General features: G+C 39.3%; 1 protein-coding gene and 1 pseudogene across 8 annotated transcripts in view; one reads left to right on the forward strand and one right to left on the reverse strand.

The window, feature by feature from the left end:
* DNM1L (dynamin 1 like) overlaps nucleotides 1–26,401 on the reverse strand; it is a 59,976-nt gene extending 33,575 nt beyond the window's left edge. For 3 of the 8 annotated variants that reach the window (XM_061417435.1, XM_061417432.1, XM_061417433.1), the window contains exons 1-2: nucleotides 26,166–26,353; nucleotides 2,570–2,717 (exon numbers count right to left, since the gene is read on the reverse strand). In XM_061417435.1, coding sequence (XP_061273419.1) covers nucleotides 2,570–2,717; nucleotides 26,166–26,267 — 250 coding nt within the window. In that variant the 5' untranslated portion in view covers nucleotides 26,268–26,353. Of the gene's footprint in view, nucleotides 1–2,569; nucleotides 2,718–26,165 lie in introns of all 8 variants that reach the window. The other 5 variants (XM_061417438.1, XM_061417437.1, XM_061417436.1 and 2 more) reach the window with 4 other exon arrangements.
* On the forward strand, nucleotides 11,417–12,629 carry LOC133247949 (ADP-ribosylation factor 1-like; annotated as a pseudogene).
* Nucleotides 26,402–27,292: the final 891 nt, after the last annotated feature.

The following is a 27,292-nucleotide window of genomic DNA, read 5'->3' on the forward strand; positions in this document are numbered from 1 at the left end:
AAAGTTCATACTTTTCTGGCTATCTCTTGCTTCATTGTTTCTAATTTCCTCTAGAATAGAGTGATTTGTGTTAAGGTAGAATTGTTTATCCTGAGGATAAACAGGCTTTAATGATAAGTTAAAGAACTATCCTATTAACAAGATACATGATATTTAGTACTCAAAATTTACAGAATCTATTTTGTGTTCTGGGTGGCTAAGTTGTCATTTTAAGTATTATGTTTTTTAATATAAAAAATAAGCATTAAGCTTGAGGGGGAAAATATATATATATATATAGGTAAAGACATGCAGATTTACTGACCCACCACCACCAATAAGAGACGTCAACAAAACAAAGTGAACAATACAGACAGATAACAAGAACCGACACCTCTACAGTTGTGAAATGTACACCCTTTCTAGAAATACTGCCCACGTACTCTGAGAGAAAAGATATCATCTGCCCTCTCCAAGGTGACTGAAGAAAATTAAGAGTTGAAAGAAACAGACATCATCATACAGTTTCTTGAAGTTTTAGTTTAAGGTATTTGGTAAATTTGATGATATTAACAAGATTGAAATTTTTGAATAATTATTCTATACATTTGAAATTGGACCACAAATTAGCCCAAAATGATTAAATTCAAGATTCAGAATTTCAATAATAAAGAAATATTACAGAAATGCAAAATGATAAATAACATACCAAGAAGCTAGCTAATATAATCAAATGACTTTTACATATCCTCTGACATCCTATCCAAAAATATTACTTGTAACATCTACAACTTCATTAATCTGCTTTAGTGATTAACTTTCTATAGTCCTTGTAGATGCTCATGACATGTCTTTTTTAAAATCCCTTTAAAATAAAAATCAAGCTATCACCACCCAGAAAGTGAAGGAAACGATCAGATGCAGAAATTAAAGTAACTTCACTGCATCAAACTAATGAAACTGCTGGAGAAGGACATGGCAACCCAGTCCAGTACTCTTGCCTGGAAAATCCCATGGACGGAGGGGCCTGGTAGGGTACAGTCCATGGGGTCGCAAAGAGTCGGACACCACTGAGCAACTTCATTTTCACTTTTCACTTTCATGCATTGGAGAAGGAAATAGCAACCCACTCCAGTATTCTTGCCTGGAAAACTCCAGGGACAGAGGAGCCTGGTGGGCTGCCATCGATGGGGTCGCACAGAGTCGGACACAACTGAACCAACTTAGCGGCAGCAGCAGCCGCAATGAAACTGCATTTAAAACAGATCTCTGGCAGAATGAGAAACAATCGTGTTACTCTGCTGCAAATGTTATTTAATAACTAGAACATTCTACAGGCTTTTCTAAGTAAGACAGATGGCTTCCCTGATGGCTCAGACAGTAAAAGAAGCTGCCCACAATATGAAAGATAAGGGTTCAACCCCTGGGTTGGGAAGATTCCCTGGAGAAGGGAATGGCAACCCACTTCAGTATTCTTGCCTGGAGAATTCCACAGACAGAGGAGCCTGGTGGGCTACAGTCCATGGGGTCACAAAGAGTTGGACATGACACAACTAATGCACAAATAAGACAGAGTCTGAGCCAAACACTGAAGATCAAATATATTACTCTTCATCAAACATTCCAAACTTCACTAATGTAAATGTACAGTATATAATAGGGTACATATTTAATAAACAAACTCAAATATGTTGATAAAGAGAGCATTTCTTAAAATATTTTCAGTGTAACCAAAGAAGAAAGGATGATGCATGTCTTCTAATCCTGATACTCCACATTTACTATTTGGGTGAGGGAGGAATCTAAAGAACCAAAGTAATACGTGCTATATGTAAGTCTTAGCAAAATAAGCATAGTAAAAATAATAATAATAATTAGGAACTTTCTTGGCAGTCCAGTGGTTAAAAAGACTCCATGCTTCCACTGTAGGGGACACAGGTTGGATCCCTAGTCAGGGAACTAAATAAGATTGCACATGCTGTGCAGTGTGGCAAAAATAATAATAATTTTTTTTCAAAAAATTATTTCTACAAATAGTATTTATCTTGGATCGAAGGGCCAAAGATTCAAAATTCACAGGCACATGGCGAGACAGAAAAGTGAAGGTGAGATAGCACTGTTATGCTGAAAAGCTGAATCATTTTATTTAAATAAAACCTTAAATAAACTAAAATAAACTTAAATAATCTAAAATAAACTAGAATCTAAAATATTTAAATTCTGAAACAAAGTGAAAAAAACATTGCTTTAAACACTAGGAAAAAAGTTTAAAACATTCCAAAAGATACAAAAACTTTTCAAAATAATTGATTCTGTTTACTAAGTATCTCACTAGATCCTCCACTAAATAGTGTTAACAGGTTTACTGAACTACATTACCAAAGAGATTCTTTCAAAAAAGTTGACTCATAGTCCTCAAAAACAAAGAAGAAAATTACTCCCTTTTTACATGAGAAAAGACATATATCACTTTCTTTACAGGACTTCTGACTTCGCTATAGCCACTAATTTCTAATTAACTCATATCTTTTTAAGATTGACCAAAAATGAAGGAATTTTAAATAATTTTTATTCCAATTCTAAAATTTACCATTTTCTTCTCCTGTTGTTTTTCGTTTATCTTCAGGTGAAACATGGACTAGCTGCAGAATGAGAGGTCTCCGGGTGACAATACCAGTGCCTCTGGGAAGCAGGTCCCTCCCCACTAGGCTTTCTAGCACTGAGCTCTTTCCACTGCTCTGAAAATGGAATACACAAGAGCAAAATGAGTTTCTTAACAGATTTTTTTTGCAACTCAGTAAGACTATACTATATAATTTTTAAAAATTATTGCAAAGTCTTTTAAAATGAAATAAAATTAGTTGTATTTTCGATTACATGATCTTTATTTCTTTAAAATAGAAAGGTACAAAAAGAATATAAATGCTAGTACAAAATAAAATCTGTAATTCAAAAAAGAAGAATATAAAAGTTCCACTTGCCCATAATTTTCCTACCTTTTCTGATACTCTCCCAACCATATAATATTGGTGTGTGTATATATATATATGTGTGTGTGTGTGTGTGTATGTGTATGTGTGTATATATAAAGTATTTTCAAAACCCATATAATATTGGTATATATAAATTATGCCCATAACATGGAGATATTTTACTCTAAATGAGGTAGTATTATGTGTATTTTTCTCTAACTCACTTTTATTTTTTTGTAACAATCAGGGATATCATTCCATATCAATATATTAACTTCTGTGCTTAACAGTTAAATAGTAAAACCAAACTCTAACCGATGGACATGTAAATGGGCCTTGCTACAATGTTGCAATGAACATGATTTGTACATACAACCATACTCACTTATTCTTTCCTTAGACTTATTTATTTAGCTCATTAAGTGAAACTGCTGTGATTAAAGAACATACAGATTTTATACTTCCACAGATACTGCCAGACTGACTACACACTACAAGATAGGAGGCACCACGCTGTGCTTCATATTCAATCTGCTACATCCACATCAACACTGGGCATTACCACTTTTCTGAATCTTAACTACTTTTTTTGGATAAACACCGACAGTTTATTTATATTTGCATTTATTTATTATTCAGTCAAGTATCACTTTCTTTAAGGACCTTTTGTGTATCTCCTTTGGTGATCTGCTTGTTCAAATGTTGGTATATTATGTTTCTCATTAAAGATCTTTACCCATATAAGTATATATCTTTTGTTATGTTGAACAATTTCCCTTAACTTTTTATTTTGAAAATTTCAAAGCCACAAGAGTTGGAAGAATAGTTAACAGTGAATACTCATATATCTTAACAAAGATACCCTATATCTTAACCAATTATTAACATTTTGACATATTTGCTTTATATCTCTTCTTACACATGCACATACTTTTTTCTTTTGCTGTCTCTTTTGTGTTAGTTAATATGTCTTGACATTTCATCCCTAAATATTGTGGCATAGCTCTAAGAAAACAGCATTCTTCTATATAATCACACTATAATGATCTCACTGAGGAAATTTAACCAACACAATACTAATGAACAATAAATTATCTCCATTGTCTCTATTATACATTTTTATATAATACATAAATTTGAAAAAATTGCTATTTTTTCAACTTGGCAATTCATATGTTTTTCTGTAACAGTATTTTTCTGTACTGTATTTTTTCTTAATCAAAACCAGTACATCTTCTAATTTCTTATTCTCTACAAAGGCAAAAACCCTAAGCTCATCTACTGTATCAGAAAGGGTTTTTAGGAAACAGATGGCCCACTCAAGTTAGATTAATTTAAGGACAGTTTATTTACAAGCAGACTATTTACAAAGTTTTGGATGAGGGGGATCACAAGAGATAGTGGAATAACCCAGGCTAGTAGCAACACAGCAGCTCCTACCACCCACAAGCTCCAAGAGAAGGATGAGGATTTTCAGGGAGAGCCAACACCTACACATAGGAAGTCGAGTCAGGGGAGAATATACCCAGACTTTAGTCCCCTCCTTTTCCCAAGTCCTGTCGAGGCTCCCCATTTCCAAATCCAATCAAAAGTAAGAAAATGTTAAGGGCCCATTCCTGTTGTCCAGAAAGGTCCCCTATGATGGAGAGCAGTAATGTTGAGCGTATAAAGTGGGTCCAATTTAAAATGTGATGGTTTTCGATGGCTAAGTCAAAAATCTCTCCTGGTAAATGTCACATTGCACTTGAAAATGTGTGTGTCATTTTCAACTATCTTTTGATACTGATCTCTAACATAATGCCACAATGATAAGGGAACAGACTCTGTATGATCTCAATACCTTTGTTGTTTAGTCACTAAGTCATTTCTGACTTTGTGACCCCATGGAAGCAGCACACCAGGCTTCCCTGTCCTTCACTATCTCTATTCAATACCTTTAGACCACAAAATTTTTGCACCTTGTTTTACGTTCCTGGATATGTTTCAGTGTCTCCTAGTTTACAGTCTATGGGAAGGTGAATAGGAATTTGCGTTGTGACAAAACTGTATAAATCTTTATTATGTTGAATTGGTTCACCATGATTTTCAGGTCTACTATATCCTTCTACTTCTCTGTATATTCATTCTATTAATTTTTGAGAGTCTGACATTGAAACTCCAACTAAAAATCTTAATGCAGCTACTTAAACTGTTCATTTCTTTCTAATATTTTACCTTTATGTTCTTTTTTCTGACCAAATTTCCCAGTTGACTATGACATTGATTTTTTGCATCAAATCTGTATTTTATTGATTTCACTTTGTAATTATTATTTATTTTTAATACTGTTAATTTGTTCTGTCAGTGTGTGCAAAACACCTCCCAGTTTCAGCTGGTATTCTTAAAAGGTCCTCCAGACTTTCCAGTGATTGGCTATTTTTTGATTCTCACATTCATTTGATATTCCATGGCTTCCTTCTTCTTCTTAAGTAGAAATTAATACACAGGTCTTGGAGCTTTTAGTGGTCTACTCCCAAACCACTAGCATGTGAGGGTTTGTAGAGAGAAACAAGGTCAACTAATTTTCTCATCAATGTTCATGGATCTGGGGTTTTCCTATATGTTCTGTTTTTATGGTCAAGTCATACAAGATTAAGAAACTATTCTACCATTGCTGTCATCCTCCCAGAATCCCCGAATACAAAAAATTGTTTATGTCTCCGTGGGAAAAATGAACATTCATCTGGGTAGTTAATATTTTATTTATTTAACTGGAAGTAGACACAATGGTGTCCTAATATTCTTTGTACCTTTTTGATGTTTTCAGTATTTTGAAACAATTTTTTAATCTTTCAAATGTGGCACATGATTTTATACTGATGAGGAAATTAAAGAAGTTACATTTCCACCTCCCTCCCATACCTTAAGCAGATATTTGGTACAGCCACACACAGCTTGGATATAGGTCACAGACTAGTCCCGTTGTCCACTATGTCCTTCTGTGCAAGTGATCTATACTAGCTTAAGTGCCCAACTCTGCTAGAAAGTACAAAGTATTAGTCAAGCTACAACAGATACCTGGAAGCAATTCAAGTAATATTCTAATTTTATGTCACAATATCATAGATGGGAAATAAAAGAATTTTTTAAATTTTTTTCTGTTCTTATTGTCCAGATATTTATGCTTCACTACATTTGATGAATGGTTATAGTAGAAATGGATACAGAATTTTATAATCACAATTAATTCCCCCAGGAACTCTAAATTTTAAAGATTTCTCCATGTCATCTAATATTATTTACTGATGCAGATTGAAAGTATGATGCCAATCTGAGTCTCTTTCCCTTTCAGGAAATCTTTTTTTCCTCCTTTCTTCTATTTTGACACTTGGGAGAATTCTAGGGTTTTGTAAAAGTTTAGATTTCAGAAATTTACCCAGGTTATGTCAACCCTTTCAATATTTGTGCCCAGCAACTGAAATATGAAGATGTGGGGAACTTTGGCTTACTGTTTGATTATTCTTTGTCCCTCTGTTCCAAGTGTTCTTTCTCAATTAACTATGACAAGGATTTTGGCTCTCTTAGCTCTCACCAACAAGTCTCTTCTCTAATTAATTTCATAATATATGATTTTGATTTGTCTTTTAATAGAATTTCTAAAGTTATTTTTCTATTTCATAAATTAGATTCTCAAAATATCAATGTGACTGTTGTTCCCCATCACCCACTATGCCATTTTATTCTTCCTTCTTAAATATGTCACAAAAAATACTTATTTAATGTCTCTCCTAAATTCTGTATCAAACTCATTTTGTTACTCTGATTATCTACCTTAGTCTCCTCCTTTGCAGCTACTGCTTTTCTACCAAATCTACCAAATTTTAAACATTGCCAACTTTTTTTTTTTCAGTTCAGTTCAGTTGCTCAGTCGTGTCCGACTCTTTGCAACCCCATAGACTGCGGCAAGCCAGGCCTCCCTGTCCATCACCAACCCCTGGAGCTTACTCAAACTCATGTCCATTGAGTCGGTGATGCCATCCAACCATCTCATCCTCTATTGTTCCCTTCTCCTCCTGCCTTCAATTTTTCCCAGCATCAAGGTCTTTTCCAAAGAGTCAGTTCTTCATGTCAGGTGGCCAAAGTATTGGACTTTCAGATTCAGCATCAGTCCTTCCAATGAATATTCAGGACTGATTTCCATTAGGACGGACTGGTTGGATCTCCTTGCAGTCCAAGGGACTCTCAAGAGTCTGCTCCAATACCACAGTTCAAAAGCATCAATTCTTCAGCACTCAGCTTTCTTTATAGTCCAACTCTCACATCCATACATGACTACTAGAAAAACCATAGCTTTGACTAGACGGGCCTTTGTTGGCAAAGTAATGTCTCTGCTTTTTAATATGCTGTCTGGGTTGGTCATAACTTTCCTTCCAAAGAGCGAGTGTCTTTTAATTTCATGGCTGCAATCACCATCTGCACTGATTTTAGAGCCTAAGATAATAAAGTCTGTCACTGTTTCCACTATTTCCCCATTTATTTGCCATGAAGTGATGGGACCAGATGCCATGATCTTAGTTTTCTGAATGTTTGTTTTAACCCAACTTTTTCACTCTCCTCTTTCACTTTCATCAAGAGGCTCTTTAGTTCTTCTTCGCTTTCTGTATGTTGTATATATCAATTCAAGACAGCAACATGGGAGGATCCTGAACTCACCTCCTATCATGGGCACACGGAATTTACAGCCACAGATAGAACAATTCCCTCTGAAAGAAACTAAAAAATTAGATGAGCAACTCCTACATATCAGGCAAATGACAAAAACCCACACTGAAACAGGCTGGAGAGGCTGAGACACAGTCTCACCATAAACCTCACCCAGGGGTAGTGACCCACAGCTGTGAGGGAACTCACAACATTCAGCTTCTCTGTGAGGAGCAAAGGGTTTGGGCCCTACTTCTGGCAGCCCCAGCTTCTAAGAGCTGCACCTGCAAGACAGGCCACCAAAACATCTAGCTTTAAAGCAAACAGGGCTTGTATTCATGAGAACAAGGCAGAGTGAACTAAGAGTTCTTGAAGGGATTGTACAGGTTCACTGTGGCTAACCTCCCAGGTTACAGTGCAGAGCAAGCAGAAAAAAATACCTATGTCCCAGTTTCCCCTTGAAAAAGGTATTTTTGCATGTACTTCAAAAGCTGCTCCCTGAGCCTCCAGCTTCCAACTGGGCTGAACCTAAATACTAAGAACCTCCTCTAGGGATACTGATAGATCTTAGACAACCTAAACTAATGGGACCCACTAAGAATAAGGTAGGCTATTTGGACAATCACAAAGGTTCGAGAGACAACCAAGATCTAGGGCAAGGTTGAACAATAAGATGCATCTCCTACACAAGGCCACTCTTCAAGACTTGGAGAGGTTGCTGTTTATTCTAATGCACCCAAACCACCACAGAGACTCAAGGAAAACAAAGAAACAGAGGAGTATGTTCCAAACAAAAGAACAAGATAAAACGTCAGGAAAATAGCCTTACTGAGATGGAGATCAGTGATATAGCTGATAAAGTTCAAATTAACAGTCATAAAAATGCTAAAATAGCTAAGATGAACAAAGAGAGATTTTCAACAGAAAGAAAATACAAGAAAGTACCAAACAGAGTTCAACAACAGACTACATGAAGCAGAAGAATCAGTAAACTTGAACAAAGAGCACTGGAACTCATCTGCTGCTGCTGCTAAGTTGCTTTAGTCGTGTCCGACTCTGTGTGACCCCACAGATGGCAGCCCACCAGGCTCTGCCGTCCCTGGGATTCTCCAAGCAAGAATACTGGAGTGGGTTGCCATTTCCTTCTCCAACGCATGAAAGTGAAAAGTGAAAGTGAAGTTGCTCAGTCGTGTCTGACTCTAATCAGCAGCAAAAAGACAATTTAAGGGACTTATAGGGCAACATTAAGTGGACCAACATTCACATTATAGGAGATTCAGAAGAAAAAGAGAGAAAGGGGCAAAAAACTTGAAAAAATAACGGCTGATAATCACTGCAACTAAACTGGGGAAGATAAGAGACATTCAGATCCAAGAAGTTCAGAGAGTTTGTATAAGATGAACCGAAAGAGACCCAAACCATTTATAATTAAAATGTCAAAAGTTAAAGACAAGGAGAGAATTTTTAAAATAGCAGTACAAAATGACTTATTATGTATAAGGAAAATCTCCCACAAAATCAGTAGATTTTTGAATAGAAACACTGCAGGTCAGAAAGGAGTGAGTGGCACAACATATTCAAAGTGCTGAAAGAAAACAACTGCCAACCAAGAAATCTCTACCCAGCAAAGCTGTCTTTCATCATGGAAGAAGAGGTAAGAGTTTCCAGACAAGGATAAGTTGAAAGAGTTCATCACCACTAGACTGGCCTTAAATGTTAAAGGGATTCCTGCAAGTTGAAACAAAAAGGAGTGAGTTAGTAACAGGGAAACAAAGTATGAATTTCACTGATAAAAATAAATATATAGTAAAATTCAGAATAATCTAATGTAAAGATGGTAGGTTAATCACTTGTAAATCTAGTGTAAAAGACAAAAGAACTAAAAATAATTAGCAAGGGAGGGGAGTCAAAGCTTTATATAAGAGTTTTAGAATAGAATACACTATACTGATGTTATCAATTTAAAATAGACCATATTATCAATTTAAAACAGACTTATAAATAAGTTTTAAATAAGCTTCTTGGTAACCACAAATCAAAAACTTATAGTAGAAATGTAAAAGATAAAGAAAAGGCATCTAAACATACCACTATAGAAAAATCATCAAATCACATAGGATGAGAATAAGAAAAGGAAAAAAGAAAAGGAATGATAAAAGTCAGAAAACAATTAACAAAATGTCAACAAGTACATTATCTATCAAAAATTACTTTCAATGAAAAAAAAGTTACTTTAAATGTTAAATGGGCTAAATTCTCCAAATAAAAGAGTGCCTAGAGGCATTAAAAAAAAAAAAAAGGACCCATCTATACACAGCCTATAAGAGACTCACTTCAGATGTAACATAATACACACTGAAAGTGAAAGGATGGAAAGAGATATTCACATTCAAATGGAAACCAAAGAAAGCTGGGGTGGCCATACTTATATCAGACAAAATAGACTTTAACACATGATTCACTGGGGGATTTTGGTAGAAACTAAAGTCCGTGGCCCATGATTTGTTATGTAAGAGAATACTGAAACATCTCCATCTGAGTAAATATCACCAATTTTTACTGTACTTCATGTACTTATTTGAAGCCTGAGAAACGCTGGACTGGAAGAAACACAAGCTGGAATCAAGATGGCCGGGAGAAATATCAATAACCTCAGATATGCAGATGACACCACCCTTATGGCAGAAAGTGAAGAGGAACTAAAAAGCCTCTTGATGAAGGTGAAAGAGGAGAGTGAAAAAGTTGGCTGAAAGCTCAACATTCAGAAAACGAAGATCATGGCATCCGGTCCCATCACTTCATGGGAAATAGATGGGGAAACAGTGGAAACAGGGTCAGACTATTTTGGGGGGCTCCAAAAATCACTGCAGATGGTGACTGCAGCCATGAAATTAAAAGACGCTTACTCCTTGGAAGGAAAGTTATGACCAACCTAGATAGCATATTCAAAAGCAGAGACATTACTTTGCCAACAAAGGTTCGTCTAGTCAAGGCTATGGTTTTTCCTGTGGTCATGTATGGATGTGAGAGTTGGACTGTGAAGAAGGCTGAGCGCCGAAGAATTGATGCTTTTGAACTGTGGTGTTGGAGAAGACTCTTCAGAGTCCCTTGGACTGCAACGAGATCCAACCAGTCCATTCTGAAGATCAGCCCTGGGATTTCTTTGGAAGGAATGATGCTAAAGCTGAAACTCCAGTACTTTGGCCACCTCATGCGAAGAGTTGACTCATTGGAAAAGACTCTGATGCTGGGAGGGATTGGGGGCAGGAGGAGAAGGGGACGACAGAGGATGAGATGGCTGGATGGCATCACTGACTCGATGGACGTGAGTCTGAGTGAACTCCGGGAGTTGGTGATGGACAGGAAGGCCTGGTGTACTTCGATTCATGGGGTCGCAAAGAGTTGTTGGACACGACTGAGCGACTGAACTGAACTGAACTGAAGTGCCTCACTAAAGCATTTTAGTATTTCATTAGAGTGTGATAGGCAGTATAGCAGGCACATATAGCAGGCACCTCTGTGCAGGGGAACAGAACACCCAGTACAAATACACCATGGTTCACTGCATCTTGCCCTGAAAGAGCAGACTCTACACTTTCTGGCGGCATTTTTTTCCCCAGTCCTGTAGGTATTATTTCCTCTAGAATACATTCTTTTATTTTACCTGGTAGTTGACAAGGTGGATCTTTGCAGGAAGCTCTTTTAAAAATGCCACAAGGGGATTCCCTGGTGGCACAGTGGATTAGAATCCGTCTGCCAATGCAGGGGACATGGATTCTATCCCTGGCCTGGCAAGATCCCACATAAGCTAAGTCCCTGCACCACAACTACTCAGCCCGTGCTCTTGAGCCCATGAGCCACAACTACTAAGCCTGTGTGCCACACCAACTGACACCCACGCACTAGAGCCTGTGCTGAGCAACAAGAAAAGCCAGCACAAAGAGAAGCCCATGTGAGTGAAACCAACACCTCCAAGCAGCAGCTGCCCTGCAACCGAGGAGGGTTTCTCTGGCCAGTGTTGCTCCTACCAGTCTACAGCATGGGGAATATCTTTGCAAACCTATTTAAGGGCCTTTTTGGCAAAAAAGAAATGTGCGTTCTCATGGTGGGCCTAGATGCTGCCGGAAAGACCACCATCCTGTACAAACTAAAGCTGGGTTAAATGGTGACCACCATTCCCACTAATAGGCTTCAATGTGGAGACCGTGGAATACAAGAACATCAGCTTCACTGCGTCGGACATGGGGGGCCAGGACAAGACCTGGCCTCTGTGGTACCACTACTTCCAAATCACACAACGTCTCATCTTTGTGGTCGACAGCAGTGACACAGAGCATGTGAATGAGGTCCACAAGGAGCTCATGAGGATGCTAGCAGAAGACAAGCTCAGGGACACTGTTCTGCTCATGTTTGCTAACAAATAGGACCTTCCCAATGCCATGATGCAGCCAAGATCACAGACACGCTAGGTCTGCACACTCTGCGCCACAGGAATTGGTACATTCAGGCCACCTGTGTCTCCAGTGGGGATGGGTCTATGAGGGACTGGACTGGCTGTCCAATCAGCTCCAGAACCAGAAATGAGCTATAGTCTTCTCTCCTCCCCTCTTACTCCCTCCTCCCCTCTCATTCCCTCCTTCTACCCTTGTTTTACTCTCACGTGGCAAACGTGCCCCTATGATGTGAGTGCCAGAAGCTGTCTCCATGGTTGGTCACAGTGTGCTTCACCATGCTGTAAATGTGCAGCTGCAGCCTGCAACTGGGTTTTTATTTAATGTGAATAGTTCTTGTTTCCAATGAGTCAGTTTCTGGTACTCCTGTTCAGTATTGTGTGGTAGTCACTTAAGTCCTGTCCGACTCTTTGCAACCCCATGGACTGTAGCCCACCAGGCTTCTCTGTCCATGGGATTCTCCAGGCAAGAACACTGGAGTGGGTTGCCATTTCCTTCTCCAATGCATGAAAGTGAAAAGTGAAAGTGAAGTTGCTCAGTCATGTCCCACTCTTCGAGACCCCATCGACTGCAGCCTACCAGGCTCCTCTGTCCGTGGGATTTTCCAGGCAAGAGTACTGGAGTGGGTTGGGGTGCCACTGCCTTCTCCATGTGGACTATACACATAGAAAACAACAGAATACACATTCTTCTCAAGCACATAAGGAATATTCTTCAGGATAGGCCACAGGACAAGTCTTAAAAATAAATTTTTAAAAACTGAAATTATATAAAGTGTCTTTCCCAATGATCATGGTATAAAACTAGAAATCATTTTAAGAAGAAAATTGGAAAATTCACAAATTGTGGAGATTAAACAATATGCTACTGAACAACTGTACTGGGCTTCCCTTGTGGCTCAGCTGGTAAAGAATTCACCTGCAACGCAGAAGACCTGGGTTGGGAAGATTCCTGGAGAAGGGAAAGGCTGCTGCTCCTCCTGCTGCTAAGTCGCTTCAGTCGTTATGACTCTATGCGACCCCAGAGACGGCAGCCCACCAGGCTCCCCCATCCCTGGGATTCTCCAGGCAAGAACACTGGAGTGGGTTGCCATTTCCTCCTCAAGGCTACCCACTCCAATATTCTGGCCTGGAGAATTCCATGGACACAGTCCATGAGGTCGCAAAGAGTTGGACACAACTGAACTACTTTTACTTCACTTCACTACTGAACAGCTAACAGATGAAAAAAGTCAAGAGAAATCAAAGAATATGTTGAGACAAATGAAAATAGAAATATGGATACCAGACCTCTTAGAATGCAGCAAAAGCAGTTTTTAGAGGGTAGTTCACAGCAATAAATATCTGTTATTTAGAAACAATAAGGATCTCTAATAAAAAAATTAATTTTACACCTCAAGGAACTATTAAAAAACAAAGCCCAAAGTTAGTAGTAAAGGGAAGGATTTATCAAAGATCAAATCAGATAATGAAATAGGGACTAACAAAAAAAGAAAAGAAAAACTAACAGCCAGCTCTTTAAAATGATAAACAAAATGGACACACATTTAGCTAGCCTCACCAAGGAAAACAGAGAGAGGACTCAAATAAATGAGAAATGATAGACAGGTCACAATGAATATCACAGAGATATAAGATCATGAGAGACTAGTATAAACAATTATACATGAAAAAGTTGAACATTCCAGAAGAAACAGACAAATTCCTATCAAAAATCTAACGAGATTGATTCATAAAGAAAAAGAAAACCTAAACGTATCAATTACTAGTAAGGAGACTGAATCAATAATTAAAACCACCCAACAAAAGTCTAGGTGCTGAGAGCTTCACCGGTGAATCCAAACAATCAAAGAATTAACACTCCTCCTTCTCAAATTAGAGCCAGACATCCTGGAATGTGAAGTCAAGTGGGCCTTAGGAAGCATCACTACGAACAAAGCTAGTGGAGGTGATGGAATGCCAGTTGAGCTATTTCAAATCCTGAAAGATGATGCTGTGAAAGTGCTGCACTCAATATGCCAGCAAATTGGGAAAACTCAGCAGTGGACACAGGACTGGAAAAGGTCAGTTTTCATTCCAATCCCAAAGAAAGGCAATGCCAAAGAATGCTCAAACTACCGCACAATTGTACGCATCTCACATGCTAGTAAATGCTCAAAATTCTCCAAGCCAGGCTTCAGCAATACGTGAATCGTGAACTTCCTGATGTTCAAGCTGGTTTTAAAAAAGGCAGAGGAACCAGAGATCAAATTGCCAACATCCGCTGGATCATCGAAAAAGCAAAAGAGTTCAAAAAAACATATATTTCTGCTTTATTGACTATGCCAAAGCTATATTTGACTGTGTGGATCACAATAAACTGTGGAAAATTCTGAAAGAGATGGGAATACCAGACCACTTGACCCGCCTCTTGAGAAACCTGAATGCAGGTCAGGAAGCAACAGTTAGAACTGGACATGGAACAACAGACCGGTTCCAAATAGGAAAAGGAGTACATCAAGGCTGTATATTGTCACCCTGATTATTTAACTTATATGCAGAGTACATCATGAGAAATACTGGGCTGGAGGAAGCACAAGCTGGAATCAAGATTGCTGGGAGAAATATCAATAACCTCAGATATGCAGATGACACCACCCTTATGGCAGATAGTGAAGAAGAACTAAAGAGCCTCTTGAATGTTGTTGGAAGGAAAGTTATGACCAACCTAGACAGCATATTAAAAAGCAGAGACATTACTTTGCCAACAAAGGTCTGTCTAGTCAAGGCTATAGTTTTTCCAGTGGTCATGTATGGATGTGAGAGTTGAACTGTGAAGAAAGGTAAGGGCCGAAGAATTGATGCTTTTGAACTGTGGTGTTGGAGAAGACTCTTGAGAGTCCCTTGGACTGCAAGGAGATCCAACCAGCCCATCCCAAAGGAGATCAGTCCTGGGTGTTCACTGGAAGGACTGATGCAGAAGCTAAAACTCCAATACTTTGGCCACCTGATGCAAAGAGCTGACTCATTTGAAAAATCCTGATGCTGGGAAAGATTGAAGGCAGGAGGAGAAGGGGACGACAGAGGATGAGATGGTTGGATGGCATCACCGACTCAATGGACATGAGTTTGGGTAAACTCCGGGAGTTGGTGATGGACAGGAAGGCCTGGCGTGCTGAGGTTCATGGGGTCACAAAGAGTTGTTGGACACGACTGAGCGATTGAACCGAATTTCCCAAAGCCTTCGAAGAAAGAAGAGGAGGGAATAATTCAAAATTCATTTTATAAGGCCAGCATTACCTGATACCAAAACCAAGGCAGGACCACCACAAGAGAAGAAAATTGCAGGCCTTTATCCCACAAAATCAGAGATGCAAAAATCCTCAACAAAATTACAGCAAACTGAATTCTGTAATTCATTAAAAGGATCATATACCATGATCAATGGGATTTATTCCAGGGATGCAAGGACGGCTCTGTTACACACAACGCATTAACAAAATGAAGGATAAAAATCAGATGACTATCTCAATACATGCAATATATTTGACCAAATTCAATATCCATTCATGATTTAAAAAAAAAAAAAACTCAACAAAGTGAATAAAAGAGGGAGCATACCTCAACTTAATAAAGGCCATATATGATAAGCTCACAACTAACATACTCGATGGTAAAATGCTAAAAGCTTTCCCTCTAAGATCAGAATCAAGACAAGGGTGCCTACTCCTGACACTTCTACTCGACAAAGTATTGGAAGTTCCAGCCAGACCATTAGGTAAGAAAAAGGCATCTAAGTCAGAAAGTAAAATAAAACTGTTACTATTTGCCATGATATTTATGTAGAAAATCCTAAAGACTCCACAAAGAATTGTTAGAACTAATCAATGAATTCAGTAAAGTTGTAGGATACAAAGTCAATATGCAAAATAGGTTTTGTTTCTATACCATAATAATGAACTATCAGAAAGAGAAATTAAGAAAAAAATCCCATTTACAATTGCTTCAAAAGAATAAAATACCTAAGAATAAACTTAACCAAGAAGTTTATTTAAAAGACCTGTACATTAAAAACTATAGAACACTGATGAAATAATTGAAGATACAAATAGAAAGATATTCTGTGCTCATGGATTAAAAGAATCAAGATTGCTAAAATATCCATACTACCCAAAGTAATCTACAAATTCAATACAATCCCTATCAAAATTCCAATAACATTTTTCAAAGAAACAGAGTAAATAATCCTAAAATTTATAAATAGGATAGCCAAAGCAATCGTGACAAAGAACAAAACTAGAGGAGAGTCATCATAACATGCTTCCTGATTTCCAACTATGTTTAAAAGTTGTAATAATCTGGGAGTTCCCAGGCAGCCTAGTGATTAGGATTCTGAGCTTTCACCATCATGGCCCTGGTTCAATCCCCGTGGTTAAGGAGCAACTGAGATCCTTCAAGTCACAATAAGATGATGCCATAAAAGATACCACCTCATACCTGTTAGAATGGCTATTACCAAAAAGGGAAGAAATAAATGTTGTGCAGGATGTAGAAGAAAGGAAACCCTCATATGCTGTTGGTGGGAATGTAAATTGGTGCAGCCACTGTTTTAAAAACAGATAAAAGGAACAGAGAGCTCAGAAATAAACTTACACATATATGAACAATTAATTTACAAAGACAACAAGAATATATAATGAGGAAAGGATAGTCTCTTCAATAAAGTGTGTTGGGAAACACAACAGCCACATGCAAAAGCATGAAACTGGACTACTATCTTACACTAAACAAACAAACAAAAATCAGCTGAAAAATGGGTTAAAGACTTGAATATAAGCCCTGAAAATGTAAAACTCCTAGAAGAAAACACATAGGCTGTAAGCTCCTTGACACTGGTATGGGTGATGATTTTTTTGGATTTGACACCAAATCAAAGCCAACTAAAACAAAAATAAACAAGGAGGAGTACAAAAAAACTAAAAAGCTTCTGCACTGCAAAGGAAACCATCAATAAAGTGAAAAAGGAACCTATGGAATGGGAAAATATATTTTCAAACCACTTAACCAATAAGAGGCTAACATATAAAATATACAAAGAACTCAGACAACTCAATAACAAACAACAAAAGACACACACACAAATAACCTGATTTAAAAATGAACTTTGGGGGATTCCCTGGCAGTCAAATGATTAAGACTCCAGGCTTACACTGGCAAGGGCCAGGTCTCATTCCTCGTGGGGGAACTAAGATCCCACAAGCCACATGACATGAACAAAAATAAATAAAAATGAACTTGGAAGCCAAGTAGACATTTTTCCAAAGAAGACATACAAATGGAAAATAAGGACATGAAAAAAGGCTCAACATCACTAATCAGTGTCTTGTGTGTGCTTAGTAGTGTCTGACTCTCTATGACCTCATGGGCAGCAACACTGGCTGCTGCTGCTGCTAAGTCGCTTCAGTCGTGTCCGACTCTGTGCGACCCCAGAGACGGCAGCCCACCAGGCTCCCCCATCCCTGGGATTCTCCAGGCAAGAATACTGGAGTGGGTTGCCGTTTCCTTCTCCAATGCATGAAAGTGAAAAGTCAAAGTGAAGTCTCTCAGTCGTGTCCAACTCCTAGCGACCCCATGGACTGCAGCCTACCAGGTTCCTCCGCCCATGGGATTTTCCAGGCAAGAGTACTGGAGTGGGGTGCCATTGCCTTCTCCATAAATGAGTGCAGCCACTATTTTAAAAAACAGTATGGAAATTCCTCTAGAAGTTAAAAATAGAGCTATGATCCAGCAATTCTACTTCTGGGTATTTATCTAAAGGAAACAAAAACACTGAACTGAGAAGATATAGGCATCACCGTGTTCACTGCAGCATTATTTCAAATAGCCAAGAAATGGAAATAACCTAAATGCCCACAAGTGTATGAACAGATAAAATAAATGTGTGTATGTATACACACGTACACACACACACAGAAATTTAGCCATTAAAAAAAAGAAGGAAATCCTGCTATTTGCAACAACATGAATGAACTTTGCTAAGTAAAATAAGTCAGAGAAAAAGCAAACAGCGCATGATCTCATTCGTATGTGGAATCTAAAACAAAAACAAACAAGTCATAGAAAACAGATCAGTGGTTGCCAGAGATGGGGGGTGGGTGAAATCGGTAAATGTGATCAAAAGGTACAAACTTCCAGTTAAAAATCAATCACGGGGATGTTAAGTACAACACAGTGATTATAGGTAATAATATACTATAGTGTATATTTATAAAGTGTGAGGGTTACTAAGTGAAAGAAAGTGTTAGCTGCTCAGTTGTGTTGACTCTTTGCAATCCCCTGGACTGTAGCTCGCCAGGCTCCTCTGTCCATGGGATTCTCCAGGCAAGAATACTGGAGTGGGTTGCCATTCTCTTCTCCAGGGAATGGAGAAAATCTTAATAGGAAATCTTAATAGTTCTCATCATAATAAAGAATTGTAACTGTGTGGTGACATGTTAACTAGACTTATTGGAGTGATTGTTTCCCAATGTATACACATGTCAGATCATATGTTACACAACTGAAATTAATATAATGTTTACATGTCAATCATATCACAATTTTTAAAAATTTATGTGTCAACACACATACACAGAACAAAACATGTCTGGGCACTCCCAATTTTTACCTCAGTATTCTAAATGCCATCAGTTTCTTCAACAATTGGTTAGATCAGGGCTTGTTTCCCCCTGGTGATATAAACACTCCCAAGTCTGCCCTCTTTCCTCCACAAAGGTAAGCAGCTACGGGAGCTTCAAAGTGGCAAAAGCCACAGCCAGCTTGCTGTGAAAATAGGGCTCACTTGGCACTGCAGTGTCTTCTGCTCTTTACATCTCTCATAGTCCCCAAACTGACTCAATATCCTGTATACTTAGGGGCTAAAAATTTGTGTATATGGTCTCAGTGTAATTTTTAGTTTCTTCCAAACTGCACTGTATTGAGATTTATAATGTCCTGGATTTATATTTTGAGACGGACCCTTAACATTTTGTCATAGCTTTAGCTCTTTCTGATAACTATGATCAACTGGGAACAGGAAGTTGTATTCTTTTCATGCAACTGAAAATAGAATTGTTGTAAATATTCATTCATGCCACATTAAGCAAAGCTGATTTAGTTTTTAACTTCTAAGTTTTTACTTTTCATTGCATAAAGCAGACCTCTCAATTGTTTATTTTGATATTAATATAACAGATAAAAATGTACATTTACTAAGTTTTTAACTTTTTATTTTGAAGTAGTTTTAGTTTTACAGAAGGTTTCCTTAATATTTTTCATGTTTATTTTTAGAGTTCTTTTCAAATTTTTTATTTTGGGCTGCACTGGGTCTTGGTTGCTGCATGCAAGCTTTCTCTAGTTGCAGCCAGCAGGGGCTACTCTCCAGTTGCAGTGTGCAGGCTTCTTATTGCAGTGGCTTCTCTTGTTACAGACCATAGACCCCAAGGCACAGGCTTCAGCAGTTGCAGCTTGCAGGCTCAGTTGCGGCACATGGGCTTAGCTGCCCCAAGGCATATGGAATCTTCCCAGCCCAGGGATCAAACTAATGTTCTTTGATTGGCAGGCGGATTGTTAAGCACTGAACCACCAGGGAAGTCCTGTCTCATTTATTTTAAATAAAATATTTCTGAGTATCCTTAGAAATATTAACTTTTGGAGTATTTAAATAAATAAACTAACATGTTTTTACCACAAAGCTCAAACACTCCACCTATTGAGAAAATGGGCTTCCCCAGTGTACTTCAGACAGTAAAGAATTCACCTGCAATGCAGAAGACCCAGGTTCGATCCCTAGGTCAGGAAGATCCCCTGGAGAAGGGAATGATTACCACTTCAGTATTCTTGTCTGGAGAATTCCATGGACAGAAGAGCCTGGAGGGCTACAGTCGATGACGTCGCAAAAAGTCGGACACAACTGAGTGACTAAGCACACAGCACACACACACACTGGCAAAATATAAATCTAAAATTTAAACCAATTCAATTATCCCAGATCCAAACTTGCTAAAATGCTAAAGACCTTAGGGAGCAGTTTTTTTCCTGGTTATAAAATACAGACCCAGTGCTGTCTGGAACATAAATGGTAAGAGTGAAATATAGATATCTGAAAAGCAAGAGTAATATTCAGAAAAATCCCTACTTTTTTCATAAAAGCAGGAAAACTTGGGGAATGTGGCATGAATCTACATATTAAAGAACTCAGTGAAACTCCACCATAAAACACAAAGAGATCCACATGGGGACAAATTATAGTCAAACTGGTGAAAGACAAATATTGAAAGCACCAAGAGAGAAGCAGAGAATCAACTCAAATACAGGGGATCCTCAATAAGATTAATAATACAATAAATTTATCACTAGACATCTTGGATGCCAGAGGTAATAGTATGACATTTAAAGATGTGAGACAAAAAAATCCATCAACCAAGAATTCTAGATCTAATTTAATACTTTGAGGGCAATACTCCCCAAAGCAATGCAGATTCAACACAACCCCTATCAAAATCCAAACAATCTTGTCTGCAGAAATGGAAATACCAGTTCTAAAACTTCTATGGAATGAATGGCAAGGGACTCCTCACTGCAAAACAATCTTGGGGAAAAAAAAAAAAGAACAAAGTTGGGAGGCTCATACTTTTTGTTTTCAAAATATACTACAAAGTTACAGTAATCAAAACTGTGTGTGATACTGACTTAAGAGGAGACCTAAAGACCAACAGAAAATAATTGAGAGTCCAGAAATAAGCCTATACATCTATAGGCAATTGATTTTCAACAATAGTGCTGAGCCCTAAAGTGGGAAAGGATAGTCTCCAACAAATAGCCCTGGATCAACTGGACAGGCACATGGAAAGGAATGAAGGTGAACCCATCAGATCAGATCAGATCAGTCGCTCAGTTGTGTTCAACTCTTTGCGACCCCATGAATCGAAGCAGGCCAGGCCTCCCTGTCCATCATCAACTCCCGGAGTTCACTCAGACTCACGTCCATCGAGTCAGTGATGCCATCCAGCCATCTCATCCTCTATCGTCCCCTTCTCCTCCTGCTCCCAATCCCTCCCAGCATCAGGGTCTTTTCCAATGAATCAACTCTTCACATGGGGTGGCCAAAGTACTGGAGTTTCAGCTTTAGCATCATTCCTTCCAAAGAAATCCCAGGGTCAATCTCCTTCAGAATGGACTGGTTGGATCTCCTTGCAGTCCAAGGGACTCTCAAGAGTCTTCTCCAACACCACAGTTCCAAAGCATCAATTCTTCGGTGCTCAGCCTTCTTCACAGTCCAACTCTCACATCCATACATGACCACAGGAAAAACCATAGCCTTGACTAGAAGAAACTTTGTTGGCAAAGTAATGTCTCTGCTTTTGAATATGCTATCTAGGTTGGTCATAACTTTCCTTCCAAGGAGTAAGTGTCTTTTAATTTCATGGCTGCAGTCACCATCTGTAGTGGTGAACCCATACTTCATACCGAACACAAAAATTTACTCAAAATGGATCAAAACCTAAATGTAAGAGCTGAAACTATAAAACACTTAAAAGAAAATACAAAATAATAATAAAATAATAAATTTTCATTACTCTGGACTTGGCAATGTTATATATGACACTAAAATCACACGCAACAAAAGAAAAAATAGATAAGTTAGACTTTATCAAAATTGAAAACTTTTGTGCCTCAAAAGAATGATCATGAAAGTAAAAAGATAACCTTCAGAATGGGAGAAAATATGTGCAAATCATATACTGATAATGATCTTGTATCCAAAATACATAAAGAACTCTGGCAACTCAACAATAAGAAGACAAATAATCCCAACAAGCACCTAAAAAGATATATATTTCATTAGTCACTAGGGAAATACAAATTGAAACCACAATGAGATACCACTTCACATTCTCATCAGAATAATAAAAAGACACAATAACAAGTTTTGACAAGTTTGTAAACAAATTGGGACCCTGGTAGTTTGCTACCATAAATAATCTGGGGCTTCCCTGGTGGCTCAGATGGTTAAGACTCCTCCTGCAATGCAGGAGACCCAAGTTCAATCCCTGGATTGGGAAGATCGACTAGAGAAGGGAATGGCAACCCACTGCAGTATTCTTGCCTGGAGAATTCCGTGGACAGAGGAGCCTGGTGGGCTAAGAGTCAGACACAACGAGTGACTAACACACACACACACAGTGTAGAAACAGTTTGGTGGCTCCTCAGAAACTTAAAATATAGAATTACCATACGACCTCATTTTATTTGTAGATATATACCAAAAAGAACTAAAAACAGGCATTCAAATATTTGTACACAAATATTCATAGCAGCACCATTCACAACAACCAAAAGATAGAAACATCCCAAATATCCATCAATAAATGAATAATAACAAATATGGTAAATACACACAATAGAAGATTAGTCACCAATTAAAGGGAAGCACTGGTACATGCTACAATGTGAATGTATCATGTTATACTAAGTGAAAGAAGCTAAACTTAAATGGCCACATATTGTATGATTCTCTTTCTATAAAATTTCCAGAAAAAGTAACTCTATTAAGAAGGGGGGAAAAAAAAAGGTGGTTGTCAGGGACTCAGGGGAAAGAGAATTACAAAATGACTGCTATGGATACAAAGTTTTCTTTTGGGGTGATGAAAATATTTTGGACCTAGACAGAGGTGGTGGTTACACAACATTGAATGTACTAAATGCCACTGAATTGTACACTTTAAAATAGCTAATTTTTATGCTATACACATTTCACCTCAATGATTTAAGAAACATTTTTTTTAAGTAATCAGCACGGAGATCTGATCTTTTAAGGTTTACACAGAGAAACTAGGGAAAAAGAAACGGAAAGGGAAAAACATGAGTTTACTTAAGAGTACTCACAATATTTTAGGAATTAAACACTGAAGGAATGAAACTAAGATCAATATTTGGCACCAAATTACTAAACTTAGTGAAGCCATCATCTCTACAGTTCAGTTCAGTCACTCAGTCGTGTCCAACTCTTTGCGACCCCATGAACCACAGCACGCCAGGCTTCCCTGTCCATCACCAACTACCGGAGTTCACCCAAACTCATGTCCACTGAGCCGGTGATGCCATCCAACCATCTCATCCTCTGTCATCCCCTTCTCCTCCTGCCCCCAATCCCTCCCAGCATCAGGGTCTTTTCCAATGAGTCAGCTCTTCGCATGAGGTGGCCAAAGTATTGGAGTTTCAGCTTCAACATCAGTCCTTCCAATGAACACCCAGGACTGATCTCCTTTAGGATGGACTGGTTGGATCTCCTTGCAGTCCAAGGGACTCTCAAGAGTCTTCTCCATGGGAGAATGGCATTGAAATATGTATAATATCATATATGAAACGAGTCGCCAGTCCAGGTTCGATGCATGATACTGGATGCTTGGGGCTGGTGCACTGGGACGACCCAGAGGGATGGTATGGGGATGGAGGAAGGAGGAGGGTTCAGGATGGGGAACACACGTATACCTGTGGCAGATTCATTTTGATATATGGCAAAACCAATACAATATTGTAAAGTTAAATAAAATAAAAATTAAAAAAAAAGAAAAAGAGAGTCTTCTCCAACACCACAGTTCAAAAGCTTCAATTCTTCGGCGCTCAGCTTTCTTTGTAGTCCAACTCTCACATCCATACATGACCACTGGAAAAACCATAGCCTTGACTAGATGGACCTTTGTTGGCAAAGTAATGTCTTTGCCATGTAGGTAAAGTGTAAGACAGAGACATTACTGCCACTGCGAAGTTTACCACTCGAACTAACTACAGAGCATTTACTACATCTGTAACTCACTCACTGTACACTACTCCATTAAATGTGAATGTGAGGTGCTGTATATATGCTGCTGCTGCTGCTACTGCTAAGTCGCTTCAGTCATTAAATGGCTTAGATGACAAAGTAATGGTGTACTTATATTCAAATCAAGAAAAGTTTTTTTCCAACATATTGAGGAAAATATGAGAAAAAAATACATTGCTTCTATTCTTATGTAGTTCTTCTATAACTGATTAATAAAGGATTGAATTTCAGTTATTAAGGGCATGAATGGAGATAACCCCCATTAAATCAAGTCTAAAAACTGAATATTTTTTTAGACTCCTGCATTAATCCTAAACATTAACATGCAAATATGGCATACACATATATAGCATATAACTATCACTATTAGGATGGTTTTTGCTGACATATGTTAATAATGACTTTCACAATGCTGAGATCTTTACTTTTCTACCCTGTTCCCTCCCTAATTTTGCCAACAGATTTACTCACTGAAATAAATTCTATCTCATGCAAGGAAAATCTTTCTTGATTTTAAACTATTTATGCTAACACCCTATAGCTCTGATTCTTTTACTGCTTCAGGCTTTTTAAAGCATTGAGACCCTATTAAAAATATATGCAAAGTTTCTGATCTACAGCTAGGAAATACAAATTACTATCAAAGAAGATTTAATTTCTTCTCCTCTATTTTTATTTACAAAACCGATTGATTTTGATAATAAAAGCCCAAGTGTTTAAAAAATATTATCCAGTAACTCAAAGTATTTATCTTTGAAGCATCTACTACATACACAGAGACTGTACCAAGAGCTAGGAATAGGAACACAGCAGTAAACAAAATAAACTCAAAAAAAATATTCTCATAATTTACTATATTAATGAACCAGAGTATCTAGCTATTGCAAACATTAAGTTACAAGTACCATAATATGTGAAGGCAGAATTGAGCACATATTGGTATAGGATCTATATCAATCCTATAATCAACCAAGGAAATGTGTTTCTGAAATAATTTCTAAGAAGCCCCTCTCGCCCACCCTAGACAGGATGTCTATGGTTTCCAGGGTTACTAGTGTCTGGAAATACTCTATTTTGAGTTCCCTCTTAAAATATTTATACCCTGTACTCTATATTCGGAGAAGGCAATGGCACCCCACTCCAATACTCTTGCCTCGAGAATCCCATGGACCGAGGAGCCTGGTGGGCTGCAGTCCATGGGGTCGCTAAGAGTCGGACACAACTGAGTGACTTCACTTTCACTTTTCACTTTCATGCATTGGAGAAGGAAATGGCAACCCACTCCAGTATTCTTGCCTGGAGAATCCCATGGACAGAGGAGCCTGGTGGGCTGCCGTCTATGGGGTCGCACAGAGTCCGACACGACTGAAGCGACTTAGCAGCAGCAGTAGCAGCGATGAACCTGATGGAAAGTGAGGAAACCGTCCCCTTTCCAACAGAAAACATCATTTTAAAAAGCCTGTGGTTGATTCTCTTCAACCAAGAAAAGCAGCAGGCAGAAAAAATGAAATGTATACTTCTCTGTCATACTAAGTTACTTCTTCAACATTTCCACATGTAAAAAATGTATTATCTACAAGAGATGTCAACATGAAAAGTTCAGAGAACCTTGATGCCCAATTTAGATGGAAGTCAAAAACCACTGCCTACGCAGAAAAATTGACTATCTCTTCCTTATATCCACAAACTCCAAGTACAAGTTGGTCTGGGTTTTTTTGTTTGTTTTTAACTGCTTCGGTGTTTTCGAAACGGGAATCACACGGCAGGAAAACACTCAGGTGCACCCAAATAGGGGCCCTCCTGGGCCCCGACACCGAAGTTCCAATACTGATTCCGCAGCCCCTGAGCAAGGCAAGGAGGGAAACAAACACCCCGCCGCCCTGAAACCAACCTAGAAGGGGCTACCCGGCCCCGTGTGCCCCACGCGTCCCCCAGGTGCCCTTGGAAGCAGCGGCCCGCGGGCGAAGCCGCGCCCGGTCCCCGCGGACTCCAGTTCCGCCCGCCCGTCCCTCTCCCACCCCGCCCCCGGGACCCGCGGGACCGCCGCGCCGGCTCCGCCCCTCGCCTCCCCGCCAGGCCCCGGACTAAGAGCCCGGGTGCAACGCAGCCCCAGGCGCCCAGGCGCGGCAGCGCCCTCCTCCCACAGGCCGCGAAGGCCGGTCGGGGAGCAAGCGCTGCCGCAGCCTCATCCAGGCCTGCGCCCCAGGCTCCGGCCTGGACGGAAGCCGCCCTCCTCTCTCACCTGCGTTCCCACCACCACGATCTGAGGCAGCTGGATGATGTCGGCGCCCACCGTGTTGAAGACGTCCTGGAGTTTGTTAATAACAGGAATTAGCGCCTCCATAACTCGTAACACACAAGACCCCAGCCGTGCCGGCCGCGGCAATGAATGGGGCCGGGGCCCAGAGTCAGCCTCCTTCCTCCTCTCCCCCGCCCTCTCCTCGGGAGCCGGCACCCATTGGACCCCGCCCGCTACCTGCCCCCTCCCGACGGGCCATGCGCCAAGACGGAGGCGCTGGAAAACAGACGCTGCCGGGAGTTGTAGTTCTGGCGAGGCGGACCGCCGGGCCTACAGCTTCCGGAAGGCTGTGCGGTGCAGGCGGCTCGCAAACGTGGAGGGAAGGATGCTTGGGATTGGGCTGCTGTCAAAAGAATAGGGAGCGAGGCCCAGAGAGTCAGAAGGAAGAGATACATTTATACTTGTCCGCGAGGCAAAATAAGTGTGAAAATTTCGGATAGGAATATGTGTTAAATATAGCGGAGTCTGTTAATTATCCAGGAGAGTCATTTCCTGAAAAGGACACTGTCAAGTAGAGCTGGTTGGAAAGGCTTAAAAATCGTAGCCTCAGACACCCCAGCCAAGTAGAAATGGTATGCAGGCTGATACTAGAAGATGCGAGGTGCTATTCTGCAACAAAAAATGCAAAACCAGCTCAGATTAGAACACGAGGGCTCTCTAGAATGTTAAAATGTATTCAGAAAAACTATGAAAGTGCCAGATTTTCAAGAGAAGGGCTAGGGCTGGGCCCTCATTCTCTATATTTTGTATAAATATGTATTCACTGTGGCCTGATTTCTGGCAAAGTGGAAAGCTGATAACTGCCTTACTAGCTGTTTGCTAAGTGTGCCTACTGTTTTATTCCTAAATGTTTTTCTTTTTTAGATGGACAGTATCTCTCCTCTACTGTGAACCTCCAAAGCTTTCCTCTCTCACAATAAAAAAAGGTGATATCTGAGCAAAGAGCCAAAGTAGGGGAGGAAAAAGACCCCTCCCCTACTTGACTTTTTCCATGGTGTATCTCCATGTAACATGGTACTTACTGAACTTGTTAACTATCTCTCTCTTCTAGATTACCAGCTTGTAGACGC

Source organism: Bos javanicus, chromosome 5, assembly GCF_032452875.1.
Source record: "Bos javanicus breed banteng chromosome 5, ARS-OSU_banteng_1.0, whole genome shotgun sequence".
Taxonomy (NCBI): domain Eukaryota; kingdom Metazoa; phylum Chordata; class Mammalia; order Artiodactyla; family Bovidae; genus Bos; species Bos javanicus.